The following is a 23,527-nucleotide window of genomic DNA, read 5'->3' on the forward strand; positions in this document are numbered from 1 at the left end:
CATATTAACGTAACAATCTACTGTCACAAGAAGGAGTGGCTATCGAAAGGGTTTGAATTGGACTTATTGACCACTTTAATACATGACTCATGACTGCACTTAATTATAGCCCCATCAGTAATCTCTATGCTTTACAAATCACTACAGCACACACTAGACCTTTTCAGTTTGCTGTGCCTTCACAAGCTGTTCCCTAATGACAGCTTGTAACAATGGAGATTCTTCAGCTTCCATGCTTACTTCATTGCCTGCTGGCTCTCAACTATGCCGATTAAGTCTTCTCTTCTTAGACTCCCCTACAACTGACTAAACTCTAAACTCTTACCACTGATAAACCCTCAGCACAGACCACGTAGAAAACACCACTTTTAATAGTTCCTCTATTGTTGCACTGGACTCCTTGCAATGAGAACCTGTCTGTTTGCAAAGGCATTACTCAGTAAGGGCTGCATATACTTGCTTATTAAGAATCTGTTGCCTAGCAGTGAATATTGTTCCACGGTCACTACCTAGTGATGAGTCTACACGCTACACTATACAATTAGATACTGAAAATTCAGAAGCTTACAAAATTGTTAATCAAAACCAGATGCATAACACACTATGTGTGTGTGTATAAAGTATGAATAAATTAGCTTTACAAGTTTAAACAGTCTGTAAATTTTTTATACTTTTATGAAAATATATTGAGGAGTTACATATGTTAAGATTGTACTCTCATGATGTTACTTGTACCTCTGCAGTAGTGCAACAAAAGATAACATTTACTGGTACTGAGTAAGTCCAACATGTCTTCTAATTCAAGGAAACCAAGCCCACAGAAAGAGTTCATACACATTACACTAAAAAACTCTGTAGCACACCATTAATCAGTTAATGGTAAAAGACTTCATCCTCGCTGAAAATTCAGGCCCCTAGAAAACAACAAAATAAATCACAACATTAATCCTTACAACTACAAACTTACAAAACACAAAACGCCTACAGAAGTATTATGATTGATGAGAAAAAGGACAGGTGTACAAAACAAAGATCTGGCTAAAATAAGCATCAATCATATAATGTTAAATTAAAACAAGTGATAAAACTAAACTGGACTATGGCCAAAAAAATGTAAAATAGCAAAACAATAATGCCACTAAATTAACTTTTATTATCTGGTATATAATGCCATGTAGTCCGGTGAAAGTGAACCAATGTTTCAGAGGAATAAGTCAAGCAAGAAACCAACATGAAGCAGGCAGCATATAGAGCATGTGGTTTGCAGAAATGTTGGATTATATGGAAATAGAAGGGAAGTAGTCAGCCAACTGTCAGCTCCCACTGGCTCTCTCATAGAACCAAGCTGAATAACTAGCAGACAAGAGAAGAGTGAACAGGTTTTGTCCCAGAAAAGGGCCAGTTGTGCAGATATGTGGACTTGGGGGAGAGGGAAGTGTGTGTTGTTGGGCAGAGAACTGAAGAGGGTGCGCAAAATGTCGTGTGTGCACTGTAGGCACACGTTTAGGGATAAAAATAGCAATAACAACAGAGGGAGGTGAGGGGAGAAAAGAGGCAAGGAGAGGCTTGGGGTTAATGGGTGCATGGAGAGGGCAGGGTTGGTGCCTGCCCTGATAAGAGCAATGAGCATGGATCTATGTGGCCCAGTACAGAACCCTATATTTTAGAGTACAGAAATTCCTCAGGCAGGTAGATAACACAAAACCATGCCAGCGATTCGAAAAACCAGCAATAAGAACACTGCACAGATGCTTCAGACACTGCACAGCAAACAAGAAACATCCTGGTCCTAGGCATTCATGTGACATCACAGACTGAAGCAGAATATAAGCTGCACAGCATACATCCTGGAACACCTTGCATGCAATGTGAGATGTTGCATACTCTGAACATCACAAAGTAGAAACAAATAAAATTCATAATGTTAGTATGGATCTGACAGAGCACTGTGCTTTCCAATTCATCCCACAGTAGCAATTCATGAAGCACAGTACTGAAGTGATCCCCATCCACCACTCTCTCCCAGTCTCACCCCATGAAAATTTTACCTCTTTCCATTGACACGGAAATATGAACAAGATGAAGGGCTGTATTTCTAAAATACAGCATGGGTTAAAGATTATGTTGTAGGAGGCTGCACATGGCAGCTTCAAGTAACGTATGGATACTGACAGAATGTGGCTGATGCAGGAGAGTATTTTGTAAGCACTGGATCAAAAGGGTTAAAGGTGTTGTCAGATTGAGAACATTGCTCATGTCTTGGTTCATTCAAATTTACATAACTACATGGAAACAGTAAGTAAAAAAGTAAAGCTATCCCTGTACCACGCCGTGAAGGCCCGTAGGGTTGTGAGACGTTGAGGGTCCCACATTATCTAGACAATCGGCTCCAAGATGGCAGTGAGATTGTCAGCCTTACGCACCAGCCGCACTTTACTCCCCAGGAAAATTATTTAATTAATTCCTGGTACTCATTTCTGTTAGAGGCTGAGTCGACCTCAGGGCCATAGTGCGGCCGGAAGGATTAGGTCAATTGAAAAAAAATCCAATGACCTCATCGGGACTTGAACCCGCGACCTTACGGCTTGTACACAGTACACACTGAATTATTGATTATGTGGAAGAGAAGACATTTATTATTCAAGAAGAAGATAGTTGAAACAGGCATCAGCAGCAATGGGAAAACAGACCTATATGCAAATTCCTTGACACAGATCCATGATGAAGACAATTAATTAAATAATGTGTGACATTACCTCATTCAGGTTCAGGCTTTGATATATAAAGTAATTTTTCTCCAATTCGCCCCTGTGAGCGAATAATCAGTCCCAGCTGCTCAGCAGTCTGCCTGATGCAAAACTCTTCTTGTGCTGTTAATCCTGTAGGCAGTGGCATCTGGCTTTTCTCACTGTCGTTAACAAACTCTGTCAGGAATTTCCTTGCAGAATTTTCAAACTCTGCTGAGACTACACATTTCTGGGAAAACAAATAAAATACCACTACTTCTAATAAAAAACAGTTTTAATTAAAGACAAAAATACCAATCACCTTATTCCACGAAGCAGTATCTTTCTTGAGATGTAAATAGTCACTAGGCTGATCAAGAAATTCCCCACCTTTTACAGAATCTGAAGTTTAATTACCATTATTACAAAAGTCCTTACCCTGAACCAAATGAACCCAGTCCCTATCCTCCCAACCTATTTCTGTAAGATTTGTTTTTAATAATATCCTCCCATGTATCCCTATATCTCTTCCATTCAGATCTTCCAACTGAAACATTATTTCTCATTTTTCCCATACAAGCTTCATGCCCTACTCTTCTTGAAACAGGATTAAGTATCATCCTTGAGTTCATCACTCTAAATACTTGACGAAGAGCGTAATTCTGCAACTCCTCTCTTTTAGATACAAATATTGTGTTGAGTGTTTTGTTCTTGAACCATTTAAGTGTAAATTCTTTCCTTAAGGTGTGAGACCAAATCTTACATCCATAACCAACAGGAAAAATTATAATTTTGTATTTTCTGTCTTAGACAGGAGACAGAAATTCAGAATTAAACAGTATGAGAAATTCCCGGTCTTGGTACCATCCTGAATGTTCCTCTGATTTGCTTCTTTTGTTCCCACATACTTTAAAGATTTATCAGATACCTTTACATAATGACACTGCATTCAGATTATGAGACATGAACATATCTTTACTTCTTGGTGCACTTAGTTTCAGAAGAATCTCCTTAATAATTAAGCAAAGTTTAATTTTCAATCTCTTACCTTTGACTTAGGCTCATTATCAACTTTTCCTGAAGTGCCACTAAACAAGCGCTGGGAAAATATTTTGACGTCAACCTCATAAGTTTTCCGTTTCTTATCAAGCTGCAAATGATAATATTACAATGGTTAAGATGCAGTGTTTCCAGAATGTATATATTAAAAACTGGTAATGAAAGAGAAAAGAAACCTGCGGTGAAAATATACAACAAAACACAGCAAGCACTGTTGGTTCACAAGTTGTTTAATATTATATTAACTGCAAGCATTACAGCAAATTCTCAGTATATGTGTGCAGACGATCCACTTTGCAAAATGACTGCAGAACTTTCAGAACCCCTAAGCTATCGACCATACCTCAATCATTTAAGTGCTGTCCATTACACCTGTTTCAGTAACATGTATCAGTGATTCCTTATAACAGTTCTGAGTAGACGGTACATCTTCTCACGCTGTTGCAACTTTCTATTTTCTCATTCTATTGCCTTTTATACATTCCACTACCACTGAACAAGAGTTGGTTAATTCTATTGGAAAGATATTTGTCTCACTATTTAGTGACCCGTAGCATGATCCGTAAATAATACTCAAAATTAAGGGATTTTTCAGGGTTGAATGAAATATGGATACTGGGTATTTCCAGATTTTTGGGTTATACATTGTTTTTAATCACCTATGCTATTTCTGTCCTTCACTATCATGGATAACTGAGAGTTTGTTGGCTGAACTATAAGTCAGAATAGCCCCTGGAGCAGGACTGCATTACAGACACAATGGAAAGGCACACCAGGCACAAAACTCAAATGCAGAAATACAGAGTGTCTCACGACTTTAGGGCATAACTGCAGGAGGTGATTTCCTAGGTCTTTGTGATCAAAAAAGTTCATATAAACATGTGTCCGATTTTGGACGGTTACGGAGTTATGACCGTTTTTCATTCCCGTACACACCCTTGTATGAACCGTGTCTGTCAGCTGGCAGGTTGCTATTTTTAGCCAGCTACAGAGCATTCTCGTTATCTCAACACTTGAGAGCGGGGTGGGCTAGTATGTCCGGCGTGGTTCACAACCGAGCGGCAGCCTGTGTTGTGGCCGGCGGTGACATTTTCGAAAATCAGCTTTAAGCACCAATCAATTCAAATTAAAGGTAATTTCACGAAGTTAACTTTACATTCATACTCTAAATGTATCATGTATTATGCTGGTTTATTATTTTGTTCCGTTTATTGTCAGTAATCGTTACCTTCTATTCTGAGTTTAAAACGGTCATAACTCCGTAACTGTCCAAAATCAGACACATGTTTATATGGACTTTTTTGATCACAAAGACGTTGGAAATAACCTCCTGCAGTTATGCCCTAAAGTCGTGAAACACCCTGTATAAACAGTCCACACCTCAAGATTATAGGAGCCAGGATAGCACAGTTGGTATAGCGACTTGCTACAGGCTAGATGACCAAGGGGTTGGAGTCTGAGTCCCAGTAGGGTCAAGAATTTTCTCTTCTCCATGTCATCCAGACTAGCCCTGAGGCCCACCCAGACTTCTATCCAATTGGTATCAGGGGTAAAGTGGCAGGGGCATGAAGCTGACCACTCACCTCAAACTAGTCCTGTGGTCAATAAAGTGTGGATCTATACATCAACTCCCCCATATGCCTTCATGGTGTAGTGCTTAATTTGTTAAGCACAGGGACAACTTTACTTTTTTACCTCAAGATTACATAGCAGCCACAATTAACTGTCCTATCTTATTATTCCCAAAGTACAGGTTAATGCTTGCAACTAAAAGTGCATTCACATCTCTGCATAGCACACTTGACTCCTGGCCTATATGAATACTAGGCATTCCTAACTGCACAGTTCTCATACGGTATTACGTCAGTGAATTTTGCAAGTTCAGAATACCATTATTTTCCTTGAAAAATGCTATTATAAAAATGTAGGCTTATTTGTTCTTATTTCTCTTTTTCCTTAACAAATCTGACAACACACCATATTTCAATTGTGACATAAACTTCTGGCAACAACAGCAACAACAACAACAGAATCAGGAAATGTACATGTGGTACAACAATGCTGGTATCTTTGCTCTGTTACTGCTCTTTAACATTCAGTTCGTGAATGCTAAGTTTCCATGATCGTTTATAAACTAAAACTGACAATTTCAATCAAAACCACTAATAAATGAAAGTATTTTAAACACAGCCTTCCTCTTTTTATACAACAAATATATCGGGTCTGAAATCAAATGGAATAAGTATTAACAAAGTGAATAATTGCAGATGAATTTGATATTTTTCTATTACAAGGAAAGAATCCCAGAATATCACTTCTCTCTATCAAATCAGATATACTGTCTCTTCTTCAAAGTAATGGGTACAGCATGACTATTAGAATGTTATTTATAATACCTTCTGTGGAGTGCACCTGGTGAGTGTATGCTGTACATTTATACAACTCTGCTTTTATATTACCGAGATCACTTTTATTGTATTAGTAACTTTCACAGAATGTTCTAATAAAAATGGTGTATGATATTGCAATATCAATGTCAGGTTCTAAATATCTGAAATATAATAATTGGGAACATACTCCTAGAAACACATTTTTAATTCCTGTTAATTCTGTTTTCCATGGAACCATTTAACAAACAAAACCTCATCCTTAGCTATGCTTGAAGATAAGTTTCTGCTTACAAACCTTCTTCAGCTCATTGGAGATTTCATTATTTTGTGGCTCAATCTTCTGAGCACTGATCAGGAAATGCTTAGCTTGATCAAAGTCACTTAACATCAGAAGAGCTCTTCCAAAGCTGCAGAATACAAAAACTACATTAATATCAATCATTTTTATTGTGGTGCAGTGCAATGCACTCCTTAGCCTTGTTAAAACATCTTAAACTATTTAATTTCTTTTGCACTGACAGTTACCTTTGTGACCATACACGTGCGGCATAACCACAGACCAAGGGAACCTGTGCTTAAAGTGAATGAGCAATCAGTACTTTAACTAAGTGACACTACATAGAGGATATTCGATTTTGGGACACAGTTGATGAAGAACTGACATCTTGAACCTTATGGATCTGGTTTCAGTCATCTCAAAATCAAGTTTCTCTGCCGGTGTCACAGCAATTATTGATGTAAACAAGGCTGATTTTATTTGTGACTGTACTACTGAATCTGACTGCATAGGGGACTAGTGGTAATGATGTTCCAGAAAATCAAGTGTGGCACGACAAAAGAGATGACAACAGAACTATAGTACATCAGTTTGCTACTTCCTGTAGCTGCCTAAATCAGATTGTTGCACATCATACAAGTTGTATCGATCCCTCACTTTCTTTCTGTCTCAGTCTGTGTGGCGGCCAAAGTCATTTTGATTTAGCCTTTATTCTAGAAAAAGTGTCAGACAGGGAGCAATTGGCATGAGATTTGCTCAGGGCATCTATAACAAAGAGGTATGGGAATTCACTGTAAGAAATTAAAATGTCCTAAAAGGTCTAACAACACAGTATCTTGCTAAGGACTTGCCACCGATGTCAGACAGGTCTAAGTGTAGGGACCAGAGGAAGTGTAGTTCCTGATCCTTTCAGAAAAATTTACTACGAAGCCATAGTGGTGGCCAAGGCTCACACAGGGTTGTAGTGCCAGTAAAGAAGATAAATATTCACCCTCATATAACTCTGCAATTCATATACTCGCACTAGCTACAGGTCCTAATATCCTCAACACATGTAGTTATAAATGCAATCACCACTTTACTGAGGGCTGACAACTAGGGTAGAATGCACACACGTGCATATGAAGTTTGTTCAAAAAGTTCTTAAATTTAGGGCATGGAGCAGCAGTGCATTGCTCACATTAAGTGTTGTTTCAGTGACCTTGCAACCTGACCATTAGTTACACAAGCCAAATTAGTCCAAGTAGATCAGACGTTCAATTCAGTTTTTATAACCAGTTTTGTGATCGTGTTGTTCAGTGTGGAATCTGTAAAGCGAAGAATATGTGTCAGATTGTTTGAAAGTAGAGATAACAGCTGCAGAAACCCACAACATGTTGTGTGAAGCTTATAGTGATGATGCCTAGTGTCACATGATGACCTATGAATGGTTCAAACATTTTAAGAATGGAAGGACTTGTAGGGATGACAATGAGCAATGCGGCCGATCTTCAGCTTCAAAATCCAAAAATCTGATTTCCCACATGAAAAACATTACCCACTGAAACTGTTAACTGACTGACTGACGGAGAAGTTGCAGAAGAAGTTGGAATATACATTAGTTCAAGCCATACAATTATAACAGAAGATTTAGGAATGCACTGGGTCTCAGCAAAATTTATGCCGAGCGAATGAGGAAAATCTTTTGAAAAATGCCATTACCGGTGTTAAAATGTGGGTTTACGGTCATGACACTGAAATTAACAACAGTCCTCACACTGGAAGTGTTGTACTTCACATTGCTCCAAAAAGGAAGAGCGGTGTGCCTGTGAGTGAAAGCAATGCTTCTTATTTTCTTTTGGTCACTGAGGCATTGTGCAGTATAAATCCACTCCTGAAGGTCAGACAGTTCATCTAGATTTTTAGCTTCCAGTTCTGAGGCGTCTACAAGAGGTGGTATAAAGAAAGAGACCTGAAATGTGGACTGTGGAAAGCTGGCTCCTCCATTATGATAATGCACATACTCACACAGTGTTGTCAGACACTTCTCAGCAAAACATTCCATTCCTACCCTTCTACAACCCCCCCCTAACTCAAAATTACCCTTAAAGAAGATGATTTCAGGTAGTGGAACACGTCATCACTACACGTGACAAATGACATGAAGGTGATACCACAAACATCCTCTGAACTGTGCTTCCAAAAGTTGAAAGGGTGGTGGGAGAGATGCATTGCTGCAGAGAAAGATAGTGTGACATGTTGACCCCTACCTCCCCAGCGGTAACGTAACGCTCGTGTAATAGGCGAGTTCCCGCCCCGCCACTCCCCTCCGCGGTGACGTCACCGAGGGATATCGCGGTCGCTAGGCAACGCGAATCAACAGCGGCGACGTTACGATAGTAACAGCGGTGACCTCCGCTAGCGTTACATAGCAACACAGCGCCAGGCAAAAAGGGTGCCTATTACGCGGCCGTTTTCCGTATGGTCCGATCGAGGCTACATGAGGCGCAGCGAAGGCTATTCACAGTTAGTTGTACTGAGTTGTACTGTGACAGCCACCGAGTTGTATTCAGAGTCAGTCAGCCAGTCAGTTGTATTGTGGCATTTGGAGTGTACTAATTGTGATACTGCAGATAGCAGTAATCGTAAATCTGTAATTTGGGTGATTGTAAGTGCGAATGTGAAATAAAATTCGCTACATCGAATACATCGAGAATTTATTTGTCGCGATATACGCCCGATACGCGACAATATTATTTATAGACAAATTTTGGGCACTTTCTGAATACACCTCACTTGTGTGTGTGTGTGTGGGGGGGGGGAAATTAGAATCAATACTCCACTGCTCTAAAATTGAAAGTTGTCATTATATGACTTGTAACCCTTCAATTTATATGCTTCCTAGTTATTTGGCCAACTCTAGGGAATGAGGTTCCATCACATTCCTACATATCAATATCCATAGTCAAATCCAGCACATGACACATCAATTAACTCATCCCTATGACTATCTTGATTCTATACTGATGAGAACTACATGTACATAATCCATGAACTTCAAATGCCAACTGAACCACTGAAAATCAGACCCACAATCATATAACATTTCTAACTAGGAATGGCCTCAGGAACAAGCTCCTGATGTATTACCATAAACTCATGAAACATCCTGTATGAGGAAAGATCATGAAATTCCCAAATTTGGTCATGCTAAGGTACCCATATTTCCTGTTAAAGCACTGCAGTCGGCTGTGGAGTCGATGTGTCACCAGTTCTTGTTGTAATATCTCAGTCTGAACAGTGGTTGAAAACCAAGTTCTTTAGTAAAAAGGGAAAAGGGAAATCAGCAGTGGAAACTCCTGTAGGCCTTAATGCAGTTTATGCATATAAAGTTCTTAAAATCTGCTGTGTACAATTTTTTTTTCACATATCTTTTACACTAAAAATGATGCCTGAATTCCAGGAACTTTTTGATCTTTCCATGTATACTGAAGAGAAGATTCAGGTGAAAATTTTAAAGTAACTTTTATTTTTAAGAAACAAAATATATAATACATCTGTTTTCAGTTCATGCAAATTAAGCATTTATGTAACACTATAATAAGCAAAATTTTTACTCGCTCTAATAACATTTCACTTTAACATATAAACTTTTGTCACATTCTACAGTAGACAAATTTCACAAAGACTAGAAAACTTACTTGAAAAGGGCTTTGACATTTCTTGGCTGGATGACAAGTGCATTTCGGCACATGACACATGCCAGTCTGGGAACTTTCTGCTTGTTGTAACACACTGCCAGATTGATATACAACTTGAGTAGCATGTTCTGCTGCTTGGCTTCCTCCTCTTCATCTTTCAAGTGACAATTCTCAAGGATGCTGACAGCCTTTTTGTATCTGCAATTATGAAGTACACCTGCATAATACTATTTGCTTCTAATTTTACAAAACGGAATAAATCATAAAAAGTTGCATGACAGAGATTTATGTCATCTCTCATTTTACGCAGGAAAAATATCCCACTGCTACTATATGAAATATAGCAACAAAGGCTGCATGACCAAATGGTTTATGATTCAGTGACTAACAGAAGTTGTGCTCAGATCACCAGGTGCACTACTATGAAACTACACATAGTAACAAACCATATGAGAACCCAAACACTCCTCTCTTGATGTGGTAGTTAACAAACCATTCAAGAACCATCATCACTTCTAAAATTAATTTTTGCTATATAGAAACTACTCACTAATTCCAGCAATGAAAATAAAGAAACTGCAGACATTGCTCATGAGTGGATGAAGACTGCTTAGAAGTATATCATCTGAGTCAATTGTCCATGGGTTCAAGAAGCAGTGAATATGAAACAGCATGGATAGAACAGAAGATGACTCCCTTTGGGAGGCATGATAATCTACCCAGCTTTTCAAGCAAAGAAGAAGAAAGCAGTAAAGTTTATTAGACATGGATGGATCTGTGCAATATGACTTTGTTCTCTTTGTGATTTTAAGCTCCAGGTTGTCTTTCTATTAATAAAGTGTATTAACATTAACATAATGGTATTCAAACAAATAATTAAACACTATTTTATTTTTCGTCCATGATATGTAAGCAATGTCCGTCTTTTAGTGCACTCAATTTTATCTGTTACTTCAAAACATGTTTCGGCACTACAGTGCCATCATCAGGTGCTCTATTTACGTCAATTTATTTCATTGCCTGCCATTACGTCATTGTAAAATTTAAAAAGTATTTAAAAATGTTAATAAATTATAATAAATATATATACTGTCGCGTGTCGGGCGTATATCGCGACAAATAACTTCACGATGTATTTTATCTAGCGAATCTTATTTCACATTCGCTCATACAATCACCCAAATTACAGATATACGGTTACTGCTATCTGCAGTATCACAATTAGTACACTCCAAATGCCACAATACAACTGACTGGCTGACTTTACGTCTTGACTCGGCGACTGTTACAGTACAACTCAGTATAACTGACTGTGAATAGCCTTAACTNTCTAACACCACGCATAGTTTCACCACTATGGGAGTCATTCCTCTTATTCTCAGGGTATATCGTGTCTCGTGTTGCGTGTTCCCTGTTTGGTTGCGGGTATTTATTATAATTGATGAACATTTTAAAATATTTTTTAAATTTAACAATGACGTAATGGCAGGCAATGAAATAAATTGACGTAAACAGAGCACCTGATGATGGCACTGTAGTGCCGAAACATGTTGTGAAGTAACAGGTAACAGATAAAACTGAGTGCACTAAAAGACGGACATTGCTTATATATCATGGACGAGGATCAGTGCAACAGGACGCTAAAATACAACATTACTATTATGTTGATTTAAATCCACAATGCAGATTCTTAATGAAATGCAAACCTGGCCAATTCCAATACTAACATGTAGAATATTTAATATTCCACAATTTTAGTTTTCCCCTCATTTAATGTTCAATTTAAATGATCCCAGGTCAATAACGTCAATGTTAAATTACCTCCATTTATACCCTCAGTTTAGTACACAAATCCACTATTCTCAAAAGAAACATGAACTGGGAGTTTGAATGTAAACACGTTTTGCTAAAAATTTTAAATATTTCTAAAGAAAATAATCCATGATATCCCTAAGGCAAGTTCATACTTACTTGTTTACAGCCCCACCAATCTGATCTTTCTTGAACATTTCATTGCCTGTTGAGTGCTCTGCTTGTGCCGCCTTCAAAATCGTACTGAACTCTGCTTTTTCACGATCCTCCAAGCTGAGAGCCTCAAAAGCTTCAGCTGCAGCATTATCTACAAATTTCACTAACTCCACTTCAAACAGCAACTCAGCATCTGACAGAGGAGAGATTTTTCTTTCGTTTTAATTACAGCAATGTTAATATGAACTTCACTATTTCCTTGAATGTAACACATCTGCATTATACCTCACAGCTACTGTCACAATGACTTGCTCAATAGGGCTTGGTCTTCCACAGCAGCCTGTAGGCTGTTCAAGACATTCCTTGTTACAGAATTCAAAGATTCACATAAATATCCTTGGGGCCTATCCTAAATAAGCTCTCAATTATTCCTTCAGAATGGGAGATTAAGTTTTCAGCATAAATTAACAGGTAAAACTGAAGTTTTATACATTTTCATATTTTTTTAATCTGTAACATAAAAACTATTAACTGAATGGTCATATACTACATCTACTCCAGGAATGATGGTGCATCATTATCAGTTAGTAATGCACAATCTTACATCATCATTAGAAAGTACTAGATTTCATTTTGAACATTTTTATGGTATTCATATGCCTGTGTAAAACTCAAAGATATTTACATAGCTGTAGCCATAAATCCAGGAGGTAAGTTTTGGGAGGGACTATGTAACCCATCTACCTATCTCCCTCCCTCAATATGCCACAAAGCAATGCCATTTGCCATTATTTGTGGCAGCATTCCCATGCTTCACACCACAGTTTTATGGATAATCAAATAACATTCATGTAATGGTATTATTATTTTGGAGGCGGTGGGTTTCCCCATGCACTGTGACTAGTTGTTAATCTATTGTGCATCCCCCTTTAATTATTCTACAGTCGCCATGCCCTTCCAGTACTGGTGCTCACTATCAGCCCTGTTCTTCCAGCGAGATCGGCCCTCTCTGGCAGTGGTCCCTGATACTTCCCCATCTACCGGAGGAATTGGAAACTACTTAGGCGGGAAACTTTTGCCTAATTTTGCTCAGTCTCCTAGAGACATGAGGATCTTTTACGTGCCATAAATCTACGACACGGGACACACGGCTTAAAGTCCCTCCCAGAGGACTTGTTCCCTGAATTTTTCCGCCCTTAAAAATTACATGACCTCCGCCAGGTTTGATCCCGTGTACCTTGAGTCATGAGGTGGGAATGTTACCCCTACACTACGGAGGCTGCTTTTCATGTAATGGTAACAGGGTGGATAGCAATAATAGAAAAATGTACAGGATGTCTAGAATGAAATTCCCTGATTTTGAAGATGTTTCAAAATAAGGCAAATAGATTTTTTCAGGTGTTAAGGGTCTCCTGCAAACTACAGAGTTCAAATTCCATCTACATTTTCAGGCTACCTCACGGGCCACTGTTGGGATACACTAATCATTTCATGCAAAGATGGCATCAGCTCAGGAGTAGAAGTGTGCTATTGTGTGGTTTTCTGAGTTTAAGTCCATTGTGACGGTGCAAAGGGAGTTTCATTGTGTTTATCACAAAGCAGCACCAGATGCGAAGAGGATTAAAGCATGGCACAACAAGTTTCTGGAGACGGGGAGTGTCTTGAAAGGGCATGGAGGTGGCCAATGTATCTCCGATGAGAAAGCAGAGAAAGTCCATAACGCATTCATCCAGAGTCCAAGAAAGTCAATTCGGTGGGCTTCACAGGAACTGCAGATGCCATGAGCAACCGTGCATAAGGTTCTTCAAAAGTGGTTGTGTCTCTATGCATACAAGGAGCAGATTCTGCAGGAGCTGAAACCAGAGAACATCGCAAGGCAACATAATTCTGCCTGTGACATGCTTGACCGAATCGGCAGAGACCCAAACTTTCTATCAAACATCATGTCTTCTGACTAGGCCACTTTTCATGTCCCTCGTGCTGTAAACAGGCATAATGTTCGGACATGGGGATCACAGCAACTGCAAAGCATCGTGGAACAGGTGCAAGACAGCCTGAAAGTGAACGTTTGGTGTGGCTTCATTAGACTGCTTTTCTTGCGCAGAAGACTGTCACAGGCAGCTCAATCCCGGACATGCTGTAGCTCTACACCTTTCCTCAGCTGGAACACCTGCAGCCAGATGTCTTCTTTAACAAAACAGAGCTCCACCCTACTGGTCACCATCTGTGTATCGAGCTCTGATTGCAACATTTCCAGGCTGCTGGATATGACTAGATGGTCCAACAGATTGGCCTTCACATCCCCCCGACATCATGTGATTGAATTTCTTTTTGTGGGGCTAAGTGAAAGACAGAATTTATGCCACTAAGGTGTGAGAATTTCAAAACCTCCAGGCTCAGATTGTGGAAGTTGTCAGTACCACCACTCCAGACATGTTGCAGCAGACCTGAGTGGTACTCAATTACAGACTAGATATCCTACATGTCACCAACAGTGCTCGCACAGAAGTGTATTGATTTTTTAGATTAAACTCTGTGTGTTGTGTAACTGATATGTGTCAATAATTAGGCCATATCTCTACTGCTTACTTCCTGAGAATATGATAAACTTAGGGAATTTCATTGTAGACATCCTGTACACACAGGAAGACAAGCGAGAAGTTTGACTTTTATGAGCCAATAGATTCCAAGGATATATGTTGGGAAATGCTGCATCTGTTCACTAAATTTACTCAAGGCTGTGTGACAGTTCTGGACAATGCCAAATCAGTTCGGAAGTGCATGAAAGTGTCCTAGGTCACCAGTGTTAATGACGTTTAAAGCTATGTCATTAGTATTTTTGTAATTTTTCAAGATAAGTTAACAATCAACAAACCACCACGGCAAACATCCAGACCTATCTGTACAAATCTTCTGCCACCAACTAACAGTGTATTATCTGTTACTGAATGTGTACACCACATTGTAAACATTCAGTAGCAAATATGTGCCCTTAAAGTCATCACCAGAATTCATTTAATGCCATGAGGAAATTACTGGACAAACAACCAAATCATCAAGTGAGAATAACTTCCATTTGGAAAAAAAGTCCACAGTGCTTTGTTAAATAAGAATCAGCCCTTACGGAACAAAACAAAAAAACTTTCCTTGTGCTTAATTAATTAAGCACCATGCACATGAAGACACGCTGGGGAGTGGAGGTATAGCTCCATCATTCTTGACCTTGGTATTAGATGGAAGTGAGTAGTCAGCTTCACATTCCAGCCACTTTACCCCCAAGGAAAGAGCCCCCCAGCACCCATTCGATATGATGCTGGGTGGACCCCAGAGCCAGTCTGGAAGCTACAGAGAAGAGGGAAATCTTGTCCCCGCCAGGAATCGAACTCCAGCCGTCCAGCCCTAGCCCACTGCCATAAAGACATTTGAAAATGAATAAAACATAAACGTTTCAAGTTGGGCAAGTATCAGCCTAACATTAATCACTTATCACAACAGGCAAACATTACAAGAAATTACTGCAAAAATTAATAAAGTTTAATTAAATACATCTGTAAATAGCTTTACTTTATTTTTAAGAATATGACAATACAACAATTTCTTTTTTGCAGATGCATTAACAACTGAATGAGTTACCTCTAAAAGAAGTGTGAAGACATTTTCACAAGAAGCTGTATCAAATCCTGTGATTAGCTGCTTGTGCATCACTCTGAGGAGCCATGAAGTGTCTCAGTCACAACAGACATTTCACTGTTTACAATTACCAAACAGGCTGGCACAGTGACAATGCTCTTGACTTGTTTTTGGTAGTTGTTCAGTTTGAATCTCAGCTAAGACACCAAACTACCCTGATTGGGGCTTTTCATAGATTTCCTCAGCCCCTCCATGAAATTTTCAAGATAGGATCTCAATTAAGACACAACAGCTTCATTCCAAATAATTTCCAATTCTCCAATCATTTACCATCCTAGAATTCGATGCTACATAGTCTGCAAATAAAAATGTAGGACTTACTGTCACACAAGCAAATCTTTTAATTAATCAACTCAAAACACGTTTTGGGCCAGTGAGGTCACCATCAGGCGAATACACGAATAGTGACAAAATACAAATTACAATAGTAGCATAATTAACAAAATTTTACACTAGCACTGTAGTTTATATGTATTGTCACCATTTGCATATTCCTCAAGAATCAACTGACAACAGTCTACATGTGTCAGAACATGTTCCATGAGTTAATAATTAAAAACATTTATTTGTGTGACAGTAACCCCTTCATTTTTATTTTTAAGCACCACAAACAGGATGTAATACCAAAAGACTATATTGTGGCCTTTAGACCCACTGCCAGGCACTGAATCTGTACACATCGGCTATTGCTAGACAACACCCACAACACCCTCTCCTTCACTCTCCAGTGTAACTGCTGACAATCCTACTCAGAAACCCACTTACAGCAAACCAATTATCCATCAATTGGTACTACATAATCTTAACAGGTAATACTGTACAGATAACATCAATCAGGCAGTTATGACTTACTCTGTGGAATTCTTGGTGGACAGCCCAATTTTCCATAAGCCTTATCAGGATGTATAAGAAACCTTGAAGTCTCACCCTTCTTCATGGAAGCAATGGCAATGTCAAGGCCTGTAATGAAACCCTGACCAAGACGACCTACCATAGGGTATCCACGCAACCACGTTGAGTCATATGGTTCATCACTGTACTCAACATAAGCATTATAATGGACTGTTACAACAGCTTTTTCTGGGACTACACACCCAATCCCTGGTCGAATCTCCTGCAAGATCATACAATCAATATTTGAATAACTCAACAACCCAGTGTAACTAATCATATTCAGATTAAAGGAACTGTGTGTGTGTCACACTCATGATTTGGCAGCCAAAACTGTATATTAAATGAATTTTATATAAGAGCAATTTGGGAAGACAGAATTATCTCTGCATCTTCCCAAACTGCTGCAAACTTAAAGCAAATCACAATATCTAAGAAGATGTAGATAAAATCACTGATGCAACAATCTAAGAAACTTAACATTCTTGTAGCTTCTGGTTCCTTTTAATTTAAATGATTTCTTCTGCCAATTCTGCAGCTACTCAAGAATTCCCCAGCATTTTATGGAACCCGAAGGTTCGTTACCGTGTTCATAAGAGCCCTCCACTGGTCCCTATCCTGAGCCGGATCAATCCAATCCATACCATCCCATCTTATCTCTCTAAGATCCATTTTAATATTGTTCACCCACCTATGCCTTGGTCTTCCCAGTGGTCTCTTTCCATCTGACTTTCCCACCAATAGCCTTATACATTCCTCTTCTCCATTTGTGCTACCCCTGGCCATCTCATACTCCCTGACTTGATCATTCTAATTATACTTGGAGAAGAGTACTAGTTATGAATCTCCTCATCATGCAGTTTTCTCCATCTTCCTGTCACTTCATCTCCCTTCTGTCCAAATATTCTCCTCAGCATTCTGTTCTCAAACACACTCAGTGTACGTTCCTCCCTTAATGTCAAAGGCCAAATTTTACACCCATACAGAACCACTGGCAAAATTATAGTTTCATATATTTTGTATGTTTTTGAACAGCAGATGAGAAGACAAAAGGTTCTGGACTGAATGTTAGCAAGCATTACCCGAGTTCTAGCTCCTCTTAATTTCTTCCTGAATCAGGTTTCGATCTGTTATCGTTGTTCCCAAATATCTGAACTGTGCCACATTTTCATAACATCTGTTTCCTACCTTTATGTCATGATTTTGCCCTGCATTCTGGTGATGAGATAGCAACATATACTTAGTTTTCTCTGTGTTTACTTCTAGACCAACCTCTTTACTTGCATCACTTAAAGTTTGTGTGTTTTTCTTTATGGTATCTATATATCACCCAGTAGATTCACACCATTGGCATAGGCCAACAGCTGATGTGTCGCGTTCAATTTCAGTCCCACCTGATTTCCCTGGACCTTCCTAATGGCATATTCTAAAGCAGAGTTGAAAAGGAGTGGCGATAAAGCATATCCTTGTTTTAGACCATTCTGGATAGGAAATTTACTTTACTATATGTTTCGTTTAAACACATTTTAATCAACCTAACTAGTGTCATGGGTATCCCAAACTTTATCAGAATATTGTACAACACTTCCCTCCTAACTGAATCATAGGATTTCTACTTTCAACACAACACAAAACAAAACTAATGAATATCACAAACAAGAATAAGTAACATACCCGTTTCTTAATCTTTCCATCTTCTGTTAAACTTATCATTTTTGAAGCCATTCTCTGAAAAGGAGTTACTCCTGGCTCCGACTTAGCATCATCCTCATCTGAGTCAACATTAATGCAATCATAGTTAACACACTGCAGCAACTGTTCTTTATTAAAGTAGGATGTTTCATTTCTGACATCACCATCATTAATGTCTACTTCAAATGTTGTGCCTGATGGGTTTGTTAATTTCCTGCAACAGTGAACATGACAGAGAAACTAAGCTTAGAAAGCAATTTCCGCAAGCGGTTTAATACTGACAAAATCTACAAATGTATGCACACCTTCAACCTAATTCTCAAGTACCTGTATGTCGCAACTGCATACCAGTAGATAGAATCATGATCTAAAATTCAGAATACACACACACATAAAAGACCACATGTTACAATACATAAAACTGAAAATCCCTGGTAAATTCTTCAGCTAGTGCTCTAAATTACTTGTCCCCTGAATGGACGAGAAAAATTCCAGATGACAAAAATACTTGTTTCCATGTTTCCACTAGTATGTTACAGAAAAATAAATAAATTATAGGAAACATGGCAAACAAAAATATGTGCAAAGAATTTATCTTCTAAAACTTGTCAAAGACAAAAATGGACAGGGGCAAAAATCTATTTTTTTTTTCTGGTTACTACTGCACAATAATCACGAATTTCTCTATCTCGAAAGGAAGAAATTATCTTTCCCATTGCCTGAGCATGCAACAGCCAATATGACAGCCACTGCACAACTCAAAAGGAAATCAGGCCAACAACTATGCTAAAAGTAGCATTTCAAAAGCTTCCAAAATTGGGGGGATGGACGCATCACACAACAGTAACATAAAAGATTGGAGCTAGAGCTGTGAGAGTTGCTACAGTGGGCTTCAATCCTCTTCACATTTTACACGTGGCCACTGATATTGTACTAGCCAATACAAGACATGCTGTGTTGCCCAGTTCAAGTCTGTCACTGCAAGTTTCAAAATCAAACATAGTGCGTGCTCCGACAAACTTTTCATGAACTCAAACAAAACACATGTTTAGGTGAAGGGCCACATTTTTCTGAATGTGCAAAAGTAAGCCCATGTTTCCAGCCCCAGTGGTTAGCATTTTAGTGCTTTTTAAATCTTTCTTGTATTCATCCAAGAAAGACCTAATTTTGATGCGCTTCCTGGACAATAAGTCCAGGACATAGGCAAAGACTGGTTTTTATTTTGAAAAGACTCAGTCCCTTGATTCTAGCTTTCTAAGCAATGTGNATTTTTTATTTTTACCTGATAAAGCATAGTTTTGAAAAGACTCAGTCCCTTGATTCTAGCTTTCTAAGCAATGTGATGTTTTAAAACATGTCTATACTCTATCTCAGACAATGCAGGTGTTGCTGCTTTCTTCTTTCTTTTATTTATCTCTTTCAGACTTTGTGGAACAGTGTATTATCTCACATCACATTAGCTGGCCACTTTGGTCTCGATAATATAAACAAGAAAGCCAGGGCCAGGAAAGGATATAACTTATTGGTTTATCTTTTGCCAGTGTTACAAGTGGCACATTCAAGCTCTGCCATTTTCTTTTAGTCAGGGCCAAGTATTTTGCACTTTTGTGTTATAACTTTTAGCATTTTAATGAACTTAAATGCGTAATATACAGTATATGTCAATTATTTTTGTCTGAGTACAACATATTGCTTACAAAGCTGAGTACACATGGTAATGGTAGTTCCAGTGGTTATGGGAGCAATGTTCACAAAATGTGTTTTTAATGTGTATAATTTCCTTAAAAAAGATGTGTCTGAAGAATAATGAAGTAGACTGGATTTCTCTAATGAAGCACGCTGTGTAATCAAGTCAACTGTTTCATGTGTATGGAGGGAGGCAAAGAAAGGAAAAGCAAAAGGTACCAAGAAGGTATTTCTGTTACCAAAATGTTTACACAGAACTTTTTTCAAATATTACAAAAGAATCAAATTCCCTACTGTCAAAAAAGTAGCTCTTGCTCTTGGGGGAAAAAAGTTGTGTACAACAGTTCCATTCATATTTTATTAATTTATTTTTATGAAATAGTTCCGCTCTATTCCTACATAGGCAATTCTGGTATCAGTTTTTAAATGCTGCAGCTATACATGTATGCAGAACAAAAAAATTGGCAAAACTCCTGAAGCTCCCTACTCATTCTCACCAAACATCGAGAGATATGAATCCTACTATGTGGCATCCTATCCATTATGTATGAAGTACTGTAAGTCAGCAATTATAGCCATAGGTAAAAAGTAAAGCTACTGTCATGTGTATTAGTGACTACAGATGGGGTTTGGATTGGTGAACAGATTTACTGACCACTTACAGGTTGTAATTATAAATAACTTTAACACTATTGCTGATTTCCACAGTACAAATCACTCCACGCTAATGCTAGTGGGGTGTGACCAAGTCACTTGTACTGCGGCCACTTCTGGCCTACTGTGCCAGCCCCAGATGATAGGTCAGGGTGACTGTGGAGCAATTGGTGGAATGAAGATTGGCAGGGGAAACCGAAGTACTCAGAGGAAACCTGCCCCAGCGCCACTTTGTCTACCACAAATCCCACTTGACCAGTCCTGGGATCGAACCCGGGCCACTGCGATGGGAAGCCAGTGACTAACCGCTTGAGCTATGGCACAGCCAGTCACTCCACACTAAGTCTTCTCTACTTTCACTAGTCTTTACTTGATAACTGCTCCCCACATTGGCTATTCCTCTGCAATGTCTTGCTAGACATTTCCTGGTAGCGAATCTTAGCAATGGAGCCTCTTCAGCTTCTGCTGCTCACTGGCTCACACTCCACAAATGAACCCTCAACTGTGCTGCATTCATTCACTGAACAGAACATGATCAGTTGAATCATATGGCCTTGGAGCAGACCCACAGAGAATGCCCTCTGCATCATCTCTTCTACTGTTGTGTGACATCACTGCACACATGTATGCTGCTGGAGCCACATAGCAATGGTTGTACACGTCACGTATCATGACACCTCCTCTACTGTTGTGTGCGGGCATTACCTCATAATGGCTGATGTTTACAGTCACCTCTATACACCACACTATTCCTGTAACAGACTGTGGAGGCCCATGGGGTTGTGAGTTGCCAAGGCTCCCACATATTTCTAGACAATTAGCTCACAATGGTTGTGAAGTTGTCAGCCTTATGTGCTGGCTGCCCTTTACCCCCATGAAGATTCCTGGTACTCAGTTATCTGAGATGTTAAGTCGACCCCAGGGACACAGTGTGGCTGGTAGGATATGGTCAATTGAAAAAAAAATCCATGAACCTCATGGATAATCGAACCCACAACCTTCCAGCTTGTAGCATAGTGCCCCTTATAAACACAGAGTCAGTGAGAAATCTTTAGGTTATATCCAATTAATTTAAACAGGCAAAACCTATACTTGAGTAGCAAGTTTTTGATACAAATAAAACAATAATAGTGGTGAAGAGTTCTATTTTCTGAGACTAGATGCCATCATATCCAACATGATAATTTCTTCACAACCACTCCTGTGGGAACCTCAGATTCTACAACAGTAATAGTAATGCATCTGTAGAACTAAAAATGTATGCAATAGAAATCAAAGAAGTAACCTGCTATTAAATTTTTCATAACATCCATGTTCAGAGTCTATATGATTACTGAGAGAATGGCTATATGCTGCTTCAGTAGCGAAACTACATCAGCTTACTGCATCTAATGCAGCAACCACTGCGAACAAGTTGCATAGTTTTCTGCACCATTGTGCTTTAAGGGAAAATCACAGATTGAGAATATTTTATAACAGGGTGCCGAGATGAATATCTGGATAAAGAGAGAGGGAGTAACAGGAGACTGCTGAAACTTATGTAATAGGTTTAGAGGCATGCAGTAGCATAGTTGGTTAGGGCACTAGGCTACGAGCCTGAAGGTCATGGGATCAAGTCCCAATGAGGCAGATTTATTTCAATTTACCTAATCCTTCCTTCCACACTATGGCCCTGGGGTCGACTCAGCCTCTAACAGAAATGAATACCAGGAATTTTCCTGGGGGTAAACAGCGGCCAGTGCATAAGGCTGACAACATTACCGCCATCTGTGAGCCAACTGTCTACTGAAAATGTGGGAGCCCTGACATCTCACAACCCTATGGGCCTTCATGGCCTGTTACAGGGATAACTTTACCTTATTTATTTCCTAAATTGTATTCCTTGTAAAATATTGGTACAACAACAAAACTGAGATGGATGTGATAGACAGCACATGTTGCATACATAGAAGAGATTACGAATGCACATACAATTCAAATTGGAAAGCCTGAAGAGCAGAGGCAACTTAAGAGACTTATGTGTAGATGGAATGAAAATATTATAATGGGTTTTAAACAGGCAAGATTTGAGCAAGTGGATTATATATTTTTTTTTCAGGATACAGTCCGGTTGCTAGATGTATCTTTTTCAGGATACATTCCGGGTGAAGACTCCTGTGAACATGGCAATGAACTTTCAGGTTCTGTTTCTTTAGAAGGCATGGTATTTCTTGATTAGCTTAATGTCAGTTTCTCTGAGACTCTTATCAATATCGTTAGTTAACCTAAGTCGGAACAACTATAATTTCGCATGAATCAGAATACTCCGTAGTCTCTTGGGTTAACACTACGTAGTCGTAGAGGAAGTTAATAATGTTCTGGAGGGCCATAATGCCATGATTTCCAGGGCTGACTCAAAAAATGGAAACAGCATGATGATATATACGTAGAAACTTACACAGCCTGAACAACCCAACAAACCACAAACGCTACCATGAAGATCTCCAATTTATATTCACATATATCAGTTCTTACCCCACATCGATTCCTTCGGTTAGCTTTATTCCTTTTGAAAGATGCACTTCTTCAACACCTACGACATCATCCATTTTAAACAATAAAAAACAAACACACGCAACTGAATTCTCAATCTAAACTCAACTCAGATGGCCCCGTCACAAAAAACTAAACCGAACATGAATTTACACTACAGCCTCCATGCCTTATTAAATCTCTGCCGGTGTCATCCGTTTAGTAACGCTTCCGCTCACAGACCTCGCAGAACTCCAGCTCCAGAGCCTAGCGGGCCTAGCGAGCCAAGGAAAACGAAAGGAC

General features: G+C 39.0%; 1 protein-coding gene across 1 annotated transcript; it reads right to left on the reverse strand.

Moving 5' to 3' along the window:
- Positions 1-236: 236 nt before the first annotated feature.
- Positions 237-23,494, reverse strand: LOC111866206 (inactive peptidyl-prolyl cis-trans isomerase FKBP6). Its single transcript, XM_023854938.2, has 9 exons — positions 23,228-23,494; positions 18,356-18,587; positions 16,643-16,904; positions 12,104-12,293; positions 10,133-10,330; positions 6,471-6,582; positions 3,775-3,876; positions 2,757-2,976; positions 237-914 (listed from the first exon to the last, which is right to left on the reverse strand). The coding sequence occupies exons 1-8, from the start codon at positions 23,299-23,301 to the stop codon at positions 2,758-2,760; spliced, it is 1,389 nt and encodes a 462-aa protein (XP_023710706.1). The 5' UTR covers positions 23,302-23,494; the 3' UTR covers positions 237-914; position 2,757.
- Positions 23,495-23,527: the final 33 nt, after the last annotated feature.

This window comes from Cryptotermes secundus, unplaced genomic scaffold (assembly GCF_002891405.2).
Source record: "Cryptotermes secundus unplaced genomic scaffold, Csec_1.0 scaffold1054, whole genome shotgun sequence".
NCBI lineage: Eukaryota > Metazoa > Arthropoda > Insecta > Blattodea > Kalotermitidae > Cryptotermes > Cryptotermes secundus.

Coding starts and splice junctions, on each gene's coding strand:
- LOC111866206 (XM_023854938.2), bottom strand. CDS start 23,301: ATGGATGATGTCGTAGGTGTTGAAGAAGTGCATCTTTCAAAAGGAATA. Junction 6,583..10,132: donor AATGTCAAAGCCCTTTTCAA/GTAAGTTTTCTA, acceptor TGTATTCTGCAG/CTTTGGAAGAGCTCTTCTGA. Junction 2,977..3,774: donor ATAATGAGCCTAAGTCAAAG/GTAAGAGATTGA, acceptor TTGTTTTCCCAG/AAATGTGTAGTCTCAGCAGA.